The 17,824-nt window shown below is 38.8% G+C and overlaps 1 protein-coding gene across 1 annotated transcript in view; it reads right to left on the bottom strand.

The window, feature by feature from the left end:
* Positions 1-17,512, bottom strand: part of gpc6a (glypican 6a) — a 188,821-nt gene extending 171,309 nt beyond the window's left edge. Inside the window, exon 1 of the mRNA XM_053615044.1 lies at positions 16,765-17,512. Within this exon, the coding sequence (XP_053471019.1) occupies positions 16,765-16,963 (199 nt within the window). The 5' untranslated portion in view covers positions 16,964-17,512. The remainder of the gene's footprint in view (positions 1-16,764) is intronic.
* Positions 17,513-17,824: the final 312 nt, after the last annotated feature.

Raw genomic sequence — 17,824 nt, 5'->3', positions numbered from 1 at the left:
GAGATGGAAAAGGTACAGCCAAGGGGTGGGGGGTTCAAAGAGGGAGGGAGCACTAAAGGAGTGGCAATGTGGCAACAAAGAGGTGAAAGGCTTTACCAAGGTAGGAGAAAGAGCTAGAAAAATGGGGTAGCATAGCGGTTATGGAAAAAAAAGGTTGGGGGGTGGAAAAGGAACACCAACGGTGTGGCAATGGGCCAAAAAAAGAGGTTTGACCAAGATGGGGCAAAGGGAGGGTAAAAGTGTGTCCAAGGGAGGACAAAAAGGTGGCATGAGATGATCAGGGGAGGGGCACAAGGATGAAAATAAGTACTAAAGGAGTGGCAATGCAGCAACAAAGAGGTGAAGAAAGTGCGATAAATGGGCAACTGAGCAGAGGAAAAGGGGTGAGGAAAAAAGGTGTGACCAAAGTGGGGCAAAGGGGCAAAAAGAAGAGTCACCACAGGGAAGCAGAGGGAAAGAAAAGGAATGAACAAGAGAGGAGAAAGAGGTGGGAAAGGGGTGGCCAAGGGGAGACGACAGGGTGGCAAAGGAGTGAAAATGTTAAAAAAAAAAAAAAAAAAAAAGATGAGGCAAAGGTGGACCAAAGAAGTGGGGCAACAAAGAGGTGAAAAAGGACTGACAAAGGCCTGACCAAGGGACTTGTGTGACGGGGTGCGGTGGGGAAGTCAAAGGGTGACCAAGAGAGAAGGAAGAGGTAGAAAAGGGGTGACCAAGGGGGGACAACAGGGTGGCAAAGTAGTTACGTAGGTGGCAAACGAGTGAAAAAGGTAAAAAGGTGAGCCAAAGTTGCACAAAAGAAGTAGGGCAACAAAGATTTGAAAATGGACGGACAAAGGCTTGACCAAAGGGGTACAACGGGGTGGCATAGGGGTGACTGGGAGGAGGGAAGAATGAAAATTCCAGGAGCTCAGCACTTTCTAAAACACTCAAACTAACAACCATGTTAGTCAAGGTCAAGGTCACTGAGATCACATATTATATTTCGCCCCCATTTCTAATGTTTGATGAGGACATTAACTGAAGCTCATCACATGATTGGCTGATTGGATAATTTGCATTAATGTGCAAGGGTGCAGGCGTCCCTAATAGTGTACAATATTATATACTAATTTGTCCAATATAGGGACAGATGTAGCTTTGAAACAAGGCAGCTGAATATCAGGGTATATCAGAAAGCCAATTATCGGTACATAACGTGTGTTCTCACCTTGTGACTGCTGCGTTTCTACATCCAAGCTTTTAGTCAAATCTGCAAATTGTTTTTTTTTGTTTTTTTTAAACCAGTGCATACAGTGTAAAAATGGCATCCAGTGGGCGTGTGGAGATGCCTGTTAAAGTAAAGTGCACTTCTTCTCTCCATGATAAAAGCGACTCTCTGTTTGCTGTCAGCAGCATTTGATCTCCTGAAAAGTAGAAAACTGTCGCGGTGTAAAATGTGACATCTCCGTTAAGTCTCTGTGTTTGACAGTGTGCTGAATTTAAAACCTTATTTTAAAGATGTAATTTGAAACCATTAAAAAAAAACATGTTCAATCACAATGTGTTTTTTTTTAAACCAAAGAAAGGACTAAAAACAGCTTAAAAGCACTTACATATAATATCTATATTAGAAATGACTCATGTGTATGCTAAGTGGTATATGCTAATTAGAAAACACCTCATGTGAGCTGTTGACACCAGTTCCATTATCTACTCTTGTTTACTGACATTGCACTAGTAGTACACTTGATAATGCTAGCACATGGCTAGGTGGCTTGCTAACTGCTAGCAAGCTAGCTCTCCTTAGTCACAGGTACAACAGATTTCAGAGTATATCAGTTTGCATCATTTTGCAAAACAGAACTTTTCCCAAAACAACTACAATCTGTTTAGTCCCAATATTCACTATGTTAGCTTAACTAGCATGTTTTTCTATCTCTCCACATCTCTTCTCTCCATTTCGCATTATTTCCCCTCTCCCTTCATCCCTCCCTCTTTTCATTTTCTCCTCATCCTTCGTCCTAACTTCTACTCCTACTCTTTGACTTTCATCCCTTCTCTGCCCCCTCACTATCCTTCCTTTTACCCTTTCCTCTTCATCCCTCACTTTCTTCTTTTATCCCTCACTCCCTTCATACCTCCCTCTATCCATCTTCATCCTCCTCTTTATCCACGTCTCTTATCATTCTTCTCTCCTTTCCTCCATTTCCCGCTCTTTTTCTTTATCCCACCCTTCATTTGTCTCTCTTTTCATCCCTCGCTTCCTTCTTTGATCCCTTGCAGTCTGTCCTCTCATCCTACCTTCATCCTTTTCTCACTCCATCTCTGTCTCTTTTTTTGTGTTCACCCCATCCGTATTTCTGTGTCCACATCCGTCTTTCAGCCCTCCCTTCGTCTTTCCGTCTGTCGTGACCCTCTCATCAGTGGTGTGTTGATAGGGTGAGGTGTGTTTGTGTAGGATTTGATGAACACAAATGTACAGCTTTCAGTGTCTCTCTCTCTCTCTCTCTCTCTCTCTCTCTCTCTCTCACGCACACACACACACACACACGCTATCTGACCAAAAGTCTGATCAAAGCTTTCTCTGAAGATCTTGACATTTTCGGACCTCTGCCTTCATTACATATATTCTCTCTCTCTCTCTCTCTCTCTCTCTCTCTCTCTCTCTCTCTCTCACACACACACACACACACACAAAGCTGGATGTTATTAAAAAAGAGTGGCTTCATCTCAAAACCTTGTGAAGTAGCAGTAGGTATGATCTACTGTCCAGGCGCCTTAATGCTGACTAATGAGTTTGCTTAGATTCTTTGAATCCTTTGATTTTTGATGTACGCAGTGATTTATTTGAGTGTTTTAATCATGAATAAATCACTCCATCAGTGACTATCAGTACGTTTACATGGACAACAATAATCCGATATTAACCCGATTAAGATGATACTCAGATTAAAAAACTAGCATGTAAACAGCAATTATTGATGACCTTAATCTGATTAAAGTCATACTCGAAGGAAACACAAATCGAATTAAGACGTGTGGAGTATTCCTGTTTTAGTCGCATTATCGAAGTGTCTTACAGACATGTACACACCTTAATCACACTATTAACGTCGTGTGGGAGTTTTCCCCGCATTGTGTGACAGGACACGTACACACACGGCAGCGCTCAACCGTTTCACAGCAAACAAGAGAGCACGGCTGCGTCCCAAACCGCGTACTTACCTGCTATATATATATATATAGTAGGAGAAATACATGTATCTCAGCTAATATATAGTAGGTAATTATGCGGTTTGGGACGCAGCCCACGGCTTCAAGCAGTCGTCTATTAGCACGTATAGCACGACAAATAATTAACTGCACTTGAAGCGTTCGTAAAATTAAAAATGAAACACCCAAAACTGTATACGGTACCATAATGAAGACCAACTGTATGTCGATACATGAAATTCTGGAGGAACGTCGGACGGCGTGGCATGGGGACGTAATGACATGTGCCGTTAATCGCTCTATGTTCTATAACATGTAACACGGGAACATGAAAGGAATATTCTAAAAGATACTCATGTAAACACCTTAATCAGAATATTGTCTTATTCAGAATAAGAATCTCGATAATGCGACTAAAACAGGAATACTTCACATGTCTTAATTCGATTTGTGTTTACTTCGAGTATGACTTTAGTCGGATTAAGGTAATCAATAATTGCTGTCTACATGGTAGTTAGAGTATCGTCTTAATATCAGATTATTGTTGTCCATGTAAACGTACTAAATGCTAGCATGAGCAAAGCCCACGCACAACTAGTCCATCTGGAATGCCTGGAGTTTCACTGATTCTACACCACTCATATGATGACTTCATTAGTGCTGTGCTAAACCTACAATCATGGTTTATCTGACTATTCATAATTTACCCACCTCAGCCCTATCTTAGCCGTAATAGCCCTGTGCTATCCACACATCACTGTCAGTGTCTGAATAAATTCCCTCCCAGTTGCTCGAGTCGCAATCAGGAATCTCTGACTTAATCCTCTTCCACAGCAGCTTGAGTCAAGTGACAATGCTGTCAGGAGCCAAATGACCAAACTCCCCTCAACGGTGACTCGAAATGAGAGGGGAAACCTTGACTAATCCTCCTCCCACAGGGACTCAAGAAAGGTCACGATTCTGTCGGGAATCTCCAACTGAACCCCCCTGCCACAGTGACTCGAAACAAGTGATTATGCAGTGGGGAATCTCTGACTAAACCCCCTCCCATAGTGACTCAAGAAAAGTGATCACTCTTAGTAATCACTGACTAAACCCTCTACAACAGTGACTCGAGACAAGTGGTAATGCTGTCAGGAATCTTAACTAAATCCCCTCCCACTGTGACTTAAGAAAAGTGTTGATGCTGTCTGGAATCGCCGACTAAACCATCTCCCACAGTGTTTCAAGCTGAGTGAATGTGCTGTAAAGAATCGCCGACAAAACCCTCCCCCACGGTGTTTCAATCTGAGTGAATTTGCTGTCAAGAACCTCTGACTAAACCCTCTCCCACAGTGTTTTAAGTTGACAGAATTTTCTGTCAGGAATCTCCGATTAAACCCTCCCCCACAGTGTTTCAAGCTGAGTGATGATGCAGTCAGGAATCTCAGAATAAACCCTCTCCCACAGTGTATTGAGTTGAGTGAATTTGCTGTCAGGAATCTCTGACTAAACCCCCTGCCACAGTGACTGAAAACAAGTGATTATGCTGATGGGAATCTCTGACTAAACCCTCTCCCACAGTGTTTCAAGCCGAGTGACGATACAGTCAGTAATCTCAGACTAAACCCCCTGCCACAGTGACTGAAAAAAGTGATTATTCTGATGGGAATCTCTGACTAAACTTTCTCCCACAGTGTTTCAAGCCGAGTGACGATACAGTCAGGAATCTCAGACTAAACCCCCTGCCACAGTGACTGAAAACAAGTGATTATGCTGATGGGAATCTCTGACTAAACCCTCTCCCACAGTGTTTCAAGCTGAGTGATAATGCTGTGATAATCTCTGACTAAACCCCTTCCCAGAGTGACTCTAGAAAAGTGAAAAGTGATGACCAGAGTTGGGTGTAACGTGTTACACATTACTGTAATCTGACAGCTTTTTCTGATAACACAGTAACGTAACACATTACATTTTAAATTTATGTAATTTGATTACAGTTCCTGATGTCAATAAAATGACGTTACTTGCGGTACAAATTTATTGTTAAGTAAAATGCATTTTTTAAAATAAATCACGTTTTGCCCCCGAAGATGTTTTCCTTTAGCCCCCGAATAATTCTCCACTTGGAGCGGTTTGTCACTATGTAACTGTACGTCAGTAAAACAAGACAGCCTGTGATTTTATATCTTCAGTGAATGGAGGTGAGACCAATCAGACAGGGTTTACAGGAAAATACACGGAAACACTCGTGTCTTATTGGCTGACAGCTCTCAATTCTGCCAAACGCTAGCTCATAGTCAGTGTGAGGAAAAATGGATATCCGCCGATTTTTGTTTAAACCAGTAAAGGGGTTGAAACTGAAACAGTAATATCCTCTGATGCTGAGCAGGAAAACAAGGTGTGTAAATGTCTGTATGAGTTCCAGTTTACGTGAACATGACGTGAGCAGAGCATAAGGAAAGATAACGTACTTTGCATGACACTGTAGCAGCTAAACCCATACAATGATACCTTAGTTGTGCCTCCCCTTGGCTAGCGACACCAAACGAGCCTAGTTAGAAAAGATTTATATTTTATTGGTCTGGCAGTCCTACAAATCATGACGACACTCGAGGAAAGTGTCATGATAAATCCAACTTTTTCTGATCGTCATACATTGACGCGCGCTAAAATTACTGAAAGAACTATGACTTTCACTTCGTAGTATATTTTTGTGGGTTTGATAGGTTTTGAAAGTAATGTGAAAGTACAGTAATTAGTAATCTGATTACTTTTCATATGCAGTAATCAGTAACGTAAACAAAATACAATTTTAAAGTAGTAATTAGTAATCTGTAGTGGATCGGCGCATGCGTTAGCTGCGACGGCACGGTCGGTGCGTTTGTGTGTGTGTGTACGTTTTTTTGTTTGTTTGTTGTTTATCTACAGCTGAAACATCATGGGGGGATTGAACAAGTTGGACTTGGATTAGTTTTATAATTACATGGATTGCTAGTGACTGTGCTGTTTGGAGTATTCAATTAAATGATGTCAGAGCGGGGAATGGACTCGCCTATTCACAGGATGAACTTCTACTCCCTCGTATCTCTATCCACTGCCAACTGAACCCATCTATCGCCATTCCGCTGGATATAACATTAACATCTGGCTTAAAGAGGAAAAGAAGAAGGCAAGGAGGGGTGCGTTGCAGACTTAGAAGGAATCCTTTTAAACCTCCACTACCCTCAATCGTCCATTCAAATGTTCGTTCATCGAAAAACAAAATGGACTTGTTGCATGCGAAATGTCTCACGGATGTATCGTTCAGGGAGGCATGTGTTCTCGCTTTGACAGAGTCCTGGCTGGATGAGTCTGTCCCGGATACCGAGGTTAGCCTTTCAGGCAGACAGAACCAGTAATTCAGGGAAAGAGCGGGGAGGTGGGGTGTGTATGTACATCAACTCACGGTGGTGTACTAACATCAAAGTACACGGTAAATCTTGTAATCCAGACCTGGAGCTGCTCACCCTGTCCGCCCGTGCCTTTTATCTCTCCAGGGAGTTCTCGACTGTTGTGCTTAGCAGTGTTTATGTTCCACTAAGCGCTAATGTCAAGGCAGTGGCTGACCAGATAGCGCAGAATACACAGACCAGATAGCGCATAATACACATACTCAGCAAATACCCGGATGCTCCAGTACTACTTCTTGGTGAGTTCAAAAGCTGTCGGCTGGATTACGCATTGCCAGCCTTCAATCAATATGTAGATGTACCATAAAGATTTAATAAAACTATAGATTTGTGTTACAGTAATATCCCAGAAGCCTATAAAGCTAGAGCTCTCCCACCGGATTAGCGGATCATAATGTTATGCGTTTACTTCCTCTTTACAAACAACGACTGAAACAACGCAGGCCAGTAACACACAGCGTCCGTCACTGGTCGGAGGATGCGATTGCATGCCTTCAAGGCTGCTTTGCGTGTACAGGCTGGGAAGTCTTTGAGGGAGAGCTTGATGAGCAGACTTCAGTTATTACTGATTACATTAAATTCTGTATGGATTCCTTGATACCTGTAAAGACTTCCAGAACATACCCAAATTCAAAAGCTTGGATCAACTCATCTCTAAAATCTCTTTTCCACGAGAGAAATTTTTCCTTTAAGAAGAAGGACTTTGCTGGTCTCAAAATTATACATCAGGACATCACTGTCTCTGTACCAGATCCTACCACCTTTGCTGCTAATCTTAATAATTTCTATGCCCGTTTTGATACCTCTGATTTTTCAGCAGAGTGTGATAGCCTTTTGGATTCTTTGCCTTCTCAAGAGCTGGATTATAAATCCCTTCTAACTAAGAAGGATGTCTATTTCCAGCTTATTAGGTGCAATCTGAATAAGGCTCCCGGGCCAGATGGAATTCCAGGTCAGGTCTTGAAAAACTGCACTCTGGAATTAACCCCCATTCTTCATTCTCTTTTCCTTCGATCACTTTGTCCCATGGAAAACATCAGTTGTTATTCTTGTTCCCAAAAAAACTCATCCAACAGAATTAAATCACTACAGGCCGGTATCATAATGAAATGCTTTGAGAAAATGGTTCAGAACATTATGCTTCCATATGTTTCACCCTTTTTGGATTGCCTCCAATTTGCATATAAGCAGAAGAGAGGTACAGAGGACGCAGTGGCTTGTCTCTTGCACTGTCTACTTCAACACCTGGATATTCCTGGAAACTATGCCAGACTTCTTTTCATTGACTTTAGCTCCGCCTTTAACTCAATTTAGCGTCATCAAGTAATCAAGAAACTACAGTGTCTGCAAGTCCCATCACCACTAGTACACAGGATTTATAATTTCCTTTCTAATAGACCACAAGTGGTAAAGGTGGACAATGCATTATCGGCCATTTTCGTTTTCAACATTGGCGCCCCTCAGCGGTGTGTACTTAGTCCACTTCTTTATATTCTCCAGTCACCACCACTCATTACTTTAAATATGCAGACGATACTGCCGTTCTTGCATTGCTTAATAAGGACAACGATTCTTTTTTTGGACTATCCATCTCCATAGCACATTTTAGTACATGGTGTGATGATGACTTTCTCCACCTTACTATCGTAAAGACTAAGGAACTGGTTCTTAGCTCTTCCAAAACACTGACCCATCCTTCCAGTATTACCATTAATGGAGAGATGGTTGAAAGTGTGGAGCATTTCAGATATCTGGGCATTACATTACATTGGATAAACATCTCAACTTCAATCAGCACACTCTAGGTATTTACAAGTGCTGTCAACAGAGACTGACAGTCATTCGAAAACTTAAACATCTGTCAGTTTGGCCTAGTCTGCTTCTTCTTCTGTATCGAAGTATTATTGAACCGGTTCTTATGTATGGCGCCATTTGTTTCTTCCATATGCTGACAGTTACCGATAAGAACAAACTCTTAAAGATAACTAATTTAGCGAGAAAAATTACTGGCATTCCCACCCCTAATTTATTGGACTGTGTCAGTTCATATATGCTCCAGAAGGCACATAAAATTTCAAATGATCCAGACCACCCACTTTATCAATATTTCAACCCCCATCCTTCTGGCCGTAGGTATAGACTACCCATATGCAGAAAGGCCAGCTATGGTAGGAGTTTTGTTCCTATGGTTATACGAGCGTTAAACACATAGGTACTCAGCCATTGTGATGCCATTTTATACTCTGGCATTTGTTGCATGATCGTGATGTTTTCTTTTTGTCCCCTTCTCCCCTCTATGTCTATGATTGTTTATGATGGTTTATATGTATGGCGTTGTTGTGTTTATGATTTTCTACGCACCCACGTTGGAAACAAATTTCCTCTTTGAGGACAAATAAATTATCTATCTATCTATCTATTACTTTTTTTGAGTAACTTACCCAACACTGGTGATGACTCTTGGTAATCTCTGACTAAACTGTGTCTGTGTGTGTGTGTGTGTGTGTGTGTGTGTGTGTGTCTGTGTGTTGGCAGTAATCCTTTCTGATGACCGACTGGTGTGATCTGAAAGTGTGAAACTGTGAGAAGCAACACACACATGTACACAGTCAGTGTGAATCACACTGACAATTAAAGATTGATCCACACAACAGGAACAGCATGAGCACAGACGCTCTGTGTGTTTGTGTGTGTTGGATACACACTCTCTCTCTAAAAAAACAACAACACAGCTCTTTTTCATCAGGCAAGTGACCTAAATGAAACCAAGGGTGCCAATACATCAATCTTATGTAATCATATAGAGAGGTGTGTGTATAAATTTTGCAGACAAAGTTAAAATGCCACAAAATTATGAGTCACGCAATACAAGTCACACAACACACACACACATTTTGCCCTGAGTATCACTTTCAGCATGTTGTTTGTTTCAGTTTTCACTCTGTCTGTTCTCCAAACTGCCATTCTTTGATATTTCACACCAAATCTGTTTGTTAATAATATAATAACAGCTCTCGTCATTTCTGCAGTGCTTCAGCAAAACTGTGACTGAATCCAGTCACGCTAAATAAAGCTCACTTTGAGAAAAACACAAAGAGAAGATGCTCTGGATGAGAAAAAGGGAATATAAATATGCTGTTTGTTTTTTTTTAACATTAATACATAATGATGTAAATAAATAAATATGTAAATACATGGATATGAATTATATATGAACGTGTAAATCTGCACAGCTGCTCAGATCTCTTTGATGTACAAAGATTTAGCTGGCAAAATTAAATAATTCAACCGTTTTGTGTGTGCAGCAACAATCATATGTATGACTTTTTTCAAAACACAGATTAAAATGTATTTCTGTCTTTTTTGGGGGGGGGTTGTCTGGCACAGCATGCCTCCTTTCCTTGCAGCCATCCGATAAGCTCTTTCGCCTTATAATGACAACGGCTGTGTTTACATGCAGCCTAATAATCCATTAATAATCCAAGATCTTAACCGGAAATAGAAAACGTTCACGTATACATTTCAATCAGAATAGAGTCATCATTTGTTTTTAAAGCCATGATTTTAGCCCCATCCGAATCTGAAGATTATGTTGTGTTTTATCTTGCGCAAAATGAGCTGCAGAAATAAGCAGAGGTGATATACAGGATATTCCGTCTGAATTGAAATTTTGGTAAAGATTGCAATATGTACTGAGCGTGAAGCCTCTCTCCCGTCAAAGCCAAATCAAAAGCCGGCTATCTAAACTGCAGAGCAGTAAAATATAATAATAATAATAATAATAATAATAATAATAATAGGTTGGTTGGCATTTCCAAATTGTTCGTAGTGTGTGATTGTGCCCTGCGATGGGTTGGCACCCCGTCCACGGTGTCCCCTTAACTGTTCAAATCGTTCTGGTTCCTGTCCCGTCATACAAAACCTGTTAATGCTGACCTTCTAGAAACATCTTCTTTTACAAACTCTAACCAAAGGATAAAAAGCAAAGTCAAGAACAAGATGTGCGATAAAAGAAACAATACAGGAAACGTGCAAGGAGAAAATATGCAATTTAAAAAAAAAAATGAAGAAAATATAAATATAATTATTTCATTCTATATGCAAAATAGAATGCAGTAATTATATTTATATCATCATTTCATATCATTTATATTATTTTATATTAATATATAATTTCATATTATTTATATATCATTTCATTTCACGAAATCTGTTTTATTTGAAATATTTCCTTAAACTATATTATATTTTATCTTTACATTATTATTATTATTATTATTATTATTATTATTAAGACTGTAAAGCTGTTATAAAACAAGTGAACTTTAAGTAATGTATATTATTATTAGCTACTAGTATAGATTATATACCTGTCAATCATCATGCTAGCTAGCGACCTGTTACAGTCAGGAAAGCCGTTCATTAGAAATGTGCTTTATGATGTCACAAAAATTATTTGATCATTTTCATTGTCAATTGGTTTCATTTAATAAGTGTTACTTGACACGAATAAGACACAAAGTGACTGGAATAACAGCTGTCACATGATAATGTAACCCATGATAAAACATGACAAAAATCATAGACAGGCAGACTGACAGCATCATCTCACAACACACACATATATGACTGTGATCAGCTTCCCTCTCCACAGGAACATGCTCCAATGTGAGGACTGCACTATACATAATGACACCCTCTGTATGTGTGTGTGTGTGTGTGTGTGTGTGTGTGTGTGTTAACGCTAAACTCATGCCTGAAGGACTTAATGAATTCAACACGGCCAGCGTGAGAGTGGAGCCCCCTACTGACATGTCTCACTCTCACCGCCTGTCTGTCTGCACAGAATTCACACATGTCTGCACATAAAGCGCGCTGCAGAGTTCTGCTCCATGGAAAACAAATTATCACATGAAATAAAATAAGCAATGCAAAAATAATGCACTGCACATAAAATACGGGAGGAAATAAGCAAGATAGGCAAGAATTAGTAGTGCACAAAAATAATTAAATAAATAAATAAATAAATAACACCAAAGCAAATAATAACACATGCATGAATAAATGATGTAAAACTAATAAAAGCAAGAAAATGCTAAATATAAACAAAGCAAAAAATAAATGAAGCAGAATTTTTTAAAAAAGGTGGTGGGGGGGCCACAACATAAAATATAACCAAAACAAAACAAACAATGCAAAGAATAAAACATGGGAATAAGTAGTGCAAAATAAACAAAGAAAAACAATTATAATAGTAAAAATCAATGCATTAAAACATAAAAATACAAGAAAAAACAATGAAACATATAACTGAAGCAAAATAAAAAGCTAAAATAAAAATGTGTTTTATATTTGAGAAAAACAATGGCAAATATAACCAAAGCCAAAAAAAAAAAAAAAAAAAATGTAAAGAAAGCAAAAATAAAAATGCAATGGCAAAAAAAACCAAGCTAGACATAATACAATACAAATTATAACCAAAGCATAACTAACTAACTAAATAAATAAATAAATAAGAGAATAAAAATAAATTCAAAGCAAAAAAATTATAAACAAACGGTTATTTAAAAAAAATTGAGCAAAAAAGGCAAATATAATGAAGCAAAAAAAATCAATAAAAACAATAAAATAAAAAATACAAGGAGCACACAAAATATAAACAAAGGCTAAAAAACAATGTTATGTACAAGCAGTGCAAAAAATGAATAATAATAATAATAATACTTTTACAGAAAAATAAGCAACCAAAAGTATTTTAAAATGAACAGTGTGGGGACAAAAAAAAAAACCACACAAGCAATGTCATGAATAAGTAGTGTAAAAAATAAACAAGCTACAAGGATAAATGCATGAAGTAAGAAAGCATCAGACCTCCCCAGACTTCAGAGCACTTCTCTGTATTTGTGTGCACTCAAGCTTATCCACTTCCTCAAGTCCTCACTTAGGTTTAAAATTGTGCTTTAGAGTCGCTGTCTCATTCACTCCAGCACCTGTACATCAGTGTCTGCTCACACTCTGAATTCTTACAGAACTATTTCCTACTGTTGTGCTGTCGGCTTTAGCATTTTTAATAGCGTTAAAATTATCTTTACTGAAAACTAGTATTTTATGTCCTTGTTTACTGTAAAGTACCATTATTTTGTCATTGTTTACTGTAAATTAGTGTTGCTATTTCAGTATTCACTGTAAGTTATTGTAAATTAGAATTTTATCTCATTATTTGCAAGAATTTTCATTATTATGTATATTAGTATAATTTTGCCATTGTATAAACTGTGTAAATTAGCATGTTATGTCTAGTTACTGTAAAGTAACATATTTGTTGTTGTCAGAGATTTGTCAAATTAGAATTGTATGTCATTATTTACTCAAAACTAACATTATATGTCATTATTAGTCATTATTTACAATAACTTACAGTGAATAATGAAACAGCAACATCTAATTTACAAGAAACAATGACAAAATAATAGTACTTTACAGTTATTAAGTATTATTATTCTCTCAATGTTAACTGTAAATTAGTTGTTGCTATAAATTTCCATTCATTTTTATATCATTATTAAGAGTAAAATAGCATTATTTTGCCATTGCTTAGTGTAAATTAGCATTTTTATGTCATTGTTTATTTTTCATTTTTAATTCATTATTTACTGCAAAATAGCCTTTTATGTCCATATTTACTGTAAATTAGCATTATTTTGTCATTGTTTTACTGTAAATTAGCATTTGTATCTGATTATTCACTGCAAGGTAGCATTTGAATCTCATGAATTGTCCATTTGCATGTCATTGTTTACTAGAAATTTCATTTGGATGTCCTTATTTACTGTAACGTGGCATTATTTTGTCACTGCCTACTGTAATTTAGCATTTACATTTCATTATTTAATGTAAACCACCCGGCAACGACATTATTTACTGTAAATAAGTATTTTTGTGCTACTAGTTTCTGGAAATTAGAATTTGTATGTCAGCACTTACCGTAAATTTGTAAATGACCTTTTTAATGTCATTATTAACTGTCAATTAGTGTTACTACATATTTATACTAGGATTTATGATAGTTACAATATGTCTGCTATTGTTTACTCTAAATATGTACATTTATATTTTATGTTATTATTTTTACAGTAATGTAGCATTCTCATAATTTTTACTGCATTACAAATTATGCAATTATGTCATTAATTAATGTAAATTAAAGGTCAATATTTAGCGTAAAGTACCATTATTTACTGCAAACTAACATTTTATTTCCTTATGTACTGTAAAGTACCATTATTTTGCCATTGTTTACTGTAAACTAGCATTTCTATTTCATTGTTTACTATAAAATAGCATTATTTTGTCATATATACTGTAAATAAGCATTTTTATGTTATTACTTTCTGGAAGTTCAAATGTGTATGTATTTACTATAAATTTGTAAATTAGCTTTCTAATGTTGCCATCTGTACATTAGCCTTATTACATGACTATTCTACTGTACATTACAGTTAGTGTGCCATTGTTTTTTGTAAATCTGTAAATTAGCCTTCTTGTGTCAACGTTTTCATGTAACTTCGCATTCTTATGTTGTTATTTTACTATAACCCACCATTTTCACAGCATCCATGTCACTGTACAATAAATGATCGTTTTCTATATCATCATTTATTGTAAATTAACATTCTTGTGGCGTTATTTTATGCTATATTTATTATCACAGCCAGACCATTCCCTTAATCAGCGACTCTGTAACATGAGCTGGTTTTCCAGAAAAAGAAAAAAAAAAAAAGAGCTGTTAACTGCAGTTCGGAGTGTGATGTGTTCACAGATCTGAGCACTTCCCTCGTTTACTTTCTATTAAAGGCCGAGCGCTCATGAGTAATTAATTTCACCTCGGGGTGCTGTCACCAACACCCGTCTTCATCTGAGCACACACACACACACACACACACACAGTCTCACACTAAATAAATAAATACCAAACCACTGCAGTCTGCAAGCAACCAAATAGTTAACCTACATGAATATGGAGCCTGTGATTTAATGTGCCAGAGTCAATAGGAAATCAATAACAAGCGTTAGCCAATTAGCTAACTTTAGCTAAGCTCATCAATACTGCAAATGATTTGGTGAGCAGCCTGAGATGGAACTTCCTTCAAACACACAAGTGTGTGTGTGTGTGTGTGTGTGTTCCTCTGTAAACCCCAACACCATATTCCCTTCCTTCTTATCATGTCCTCCACCAATAGGAGCCCTTGAAAGTGGGGAAAGTTTATAAACATGACAGTCTGGTCGGATCCAGTGAACGATCCTCGGCACGTATTCAACAAACCGACAATGCACTATGTTTACTTTTTTCTTCTACAGTAAATTTCAGAATAAGATGAAGTCATCTGGGTGTTCATTATTGAGGAGCACACACACACACACACACACACACACACTGTTCCCAAGTTATAAAACATATATACACACACAATATATGCAATAACAATGTTTTATCAAACAATTCACACCAAAAAATGAAGTGCAGCAGAATCTGAGGTCAGACAACATCTTACTCTCTAGCTATAATCCTGATTCCTGAGCATTAGATAAAGGTTTTAACACATCTCCTTCAGCCATAAACTCTAACCCCTACTCTCTAAACCCTTAAATAGTGGTACCGTCTCGGTGATCTACCCAAGACCCTAGCAAGACACTAGCGAGAAATAACTCCCGAAGATTGAGTCAAAGAAGAAGAAATATTGAGAGAAATCAATGAGATGGGTTTGGTGAGGGCTTTTAGAGCAGAGCCTGCATCTTCATCCAAATGCTTCCACGTTACCTGAAAGCTAAACGCTAAATTTAAACCACAGTTTGTTTAAGATTAGGGTTTAAAAAGAAATACATACCTCCCAAAGTTAACCCCAAACCCAAAGTAGGAATAATCAGGACAAAATTTTATCACCTGGACTAACTCTAACAGGTTTCTGATGTTAATGCACTCGCTCTAATGTCGTTACGTGATCGTTTCAATAGTAACAGCTCATTAACAGGGACTTGTTTGGCAAACGTTCCGAATAACACATCCTTGAAATCGTCACGTTTTCTGGAAGATGTTTATGGAATATTCATGGAAGGAGCCTCCAGTGTCCACGCATTGTGACTTGTCAGAGATTAAGCTGTAACGTCAGCTTTTCTGACAAGTTTTCGGAACAGAGGAGTTTCTGCTTTGCAAGTTATCTGTAACATGTCACGCTGCATTTTGTTTCTTATTAAGTGTGTGTGTGTGTGTGTGTGTGTGTGAGAGAGAGAGAGAGAGAGAGGGAGAGAGAGAGAGAGAGAGAGAGAAGAGAGCTTGGTGAAGAAATTAGTGTTTATAGCCTATAAGACATACAACTGTTTTTTTTTAACATTAAATCTAACTATAAATGGATAAAAAGTACTCCATGTCATTCTTTAATTGATTTAAAAAATGGTAAGTGTTGGCAAATTGCTGTGGTATAAGAGGAATAAAACACTTCGTTACGTACTTTTATACGAACAAACAAACAGATATTTTAAAATCAACTTTGGTCTGCTTCATTAAACCATGCCATTGTGGATTATTTTGCTATATCACAACAACATGGAGAGTTTAAATCCTTTCTTAACGGCACCGGATTGAACGTCTTAGCCCTAAACCTTAAATCCTGGTGTCAGAGAAGTACCTGTATCCAGGTCTCATTTAGTGTCATACATGTAGAGACCCAAGGTTTTTAGACTCGTAAGAGAGTTGAACTGAGATCTAAACTTTAAACATTGTTTTAGAGCTGTTAAGCATCTCGTTTAATCCTAACTCTCTACAAAACAGGCTGAAGAAGAAGAAGCAGATTCTGACCGCTGAATGGTGAGAGAGAGAGAGAGAGAGAGAGAGAGAGAGAGAGAGAGAGATGGGGGGGGGGGGGCACACAGACAGTCAGACAGACAGGAGGATGGTCGCCAGATGCCTGAAGAGATGCTTCTCAAGCCAACAGAGTTGGATTTTAGTTCGGGTATCTCTCCCCCATACTCTTCTTTTTCCATCCCTAACCCCTCCACCCTATAGTGAAGTGTGTGTCAGAGAGCACTCTAACAGGTCCCTCAGAAACCCTAAAAACTCAGAATGAGACCAGACCCAGGGATTTACCTGTGGTCTGGTGCTGGTTAATCCTGATGGCAGTGAATCCTCTCTCCACGAGCGCCTGCTTGACATCCCTGCAGCTCCGCGAGACTCCATCATCACCATCCTCCTCATCCTCCACTCGCTCGCGCTCGGCTCCTCGTCCTCCCGAGCAGAGGCAGAGCGCCGCGGACAGAGCCAGCACACACACCTGCAGCCTCACCATGCTCACCAAGCCACTAAAACACCTTTAAAAAAAAACCACCAAAAAAAAAAAACCAAAAAAAAAAAAACACCCCACTCCAATTCAAAGCCGAGTTCCCCCCTTAGGTCCGTCCGCCTCGCGCTCTGATCAGAGTTTCCTCCTCGCGCTCTTCATAGCGCAGCGCGTGCTAAAGCGGCAACGCGCTAGAAAAAGGAAAACCAAACAAACAAAAAAAATCCGCACCGACCAACAGCAGCCCAGTAACTTCTCCGCTGTGCACCGAGCTGCTGCTGCGCGCGCGCGCGTGTGCGTGTGTGTGTGTGAGAGAGAGAGAGCGAGAGAGAGCGCGCGAGACAGACACACACACACAGCGCAGCAAGACACACACTCACTCACACACACACACACACACACACAGCGAGTTCGTGCGCCGAGAAAATCCCGGAGTGGAGTCGCCGGAGCGCGTGAGGAGGATATTTTTATTTAGCCTACATGATGATTAATATGGTCGCTCAAGTACCAGATGGGAAAGTGCTGCTAGCTCTCCTAATCTGGAGTTAAATTAGTGCCAAATGCGTTAAACAACCAACAACGAGATCATACACACACACGCACACACACACACACACACACACACACACACATATATATATATATATATATATGTGTGTGTGCGTGTGTGCGTGTGTGTGTGTGTGTGTGTAGGGGTTAGGATTCATGTCTGAATGGGACTTCAGTAGATGGAAACCATCTACTGCTCCTATACCACTGGATAATGGTGCAGAGATTATTGCTTAGGGGGTTGAAACTTTGATCTATGGCCTCAATACCACCATTTAAGGGTTTAGAGTGTAGGGGTTAGGGTTCATGGCTGAATGAGAC

Source organism: Ictalurus furcatus, chromosome 26 (assembly GCF_023375685.1).
Source record: "Ictalurus furcatus strain D&B chromosome 26, Billie_1.0, whole genome shotgun sequence".
NCBI lineage: Eukaryota > Metazoa > Chordata > Actinopteri > Siluriformes > Ictaluridae > Ictalurus > Ictalurus furcatus.
The sequence above is the reverse complement of the archived record's forward strand: the minus strand, read 5'-3'. Positions and strand labels throughout refer to the sequence as shown.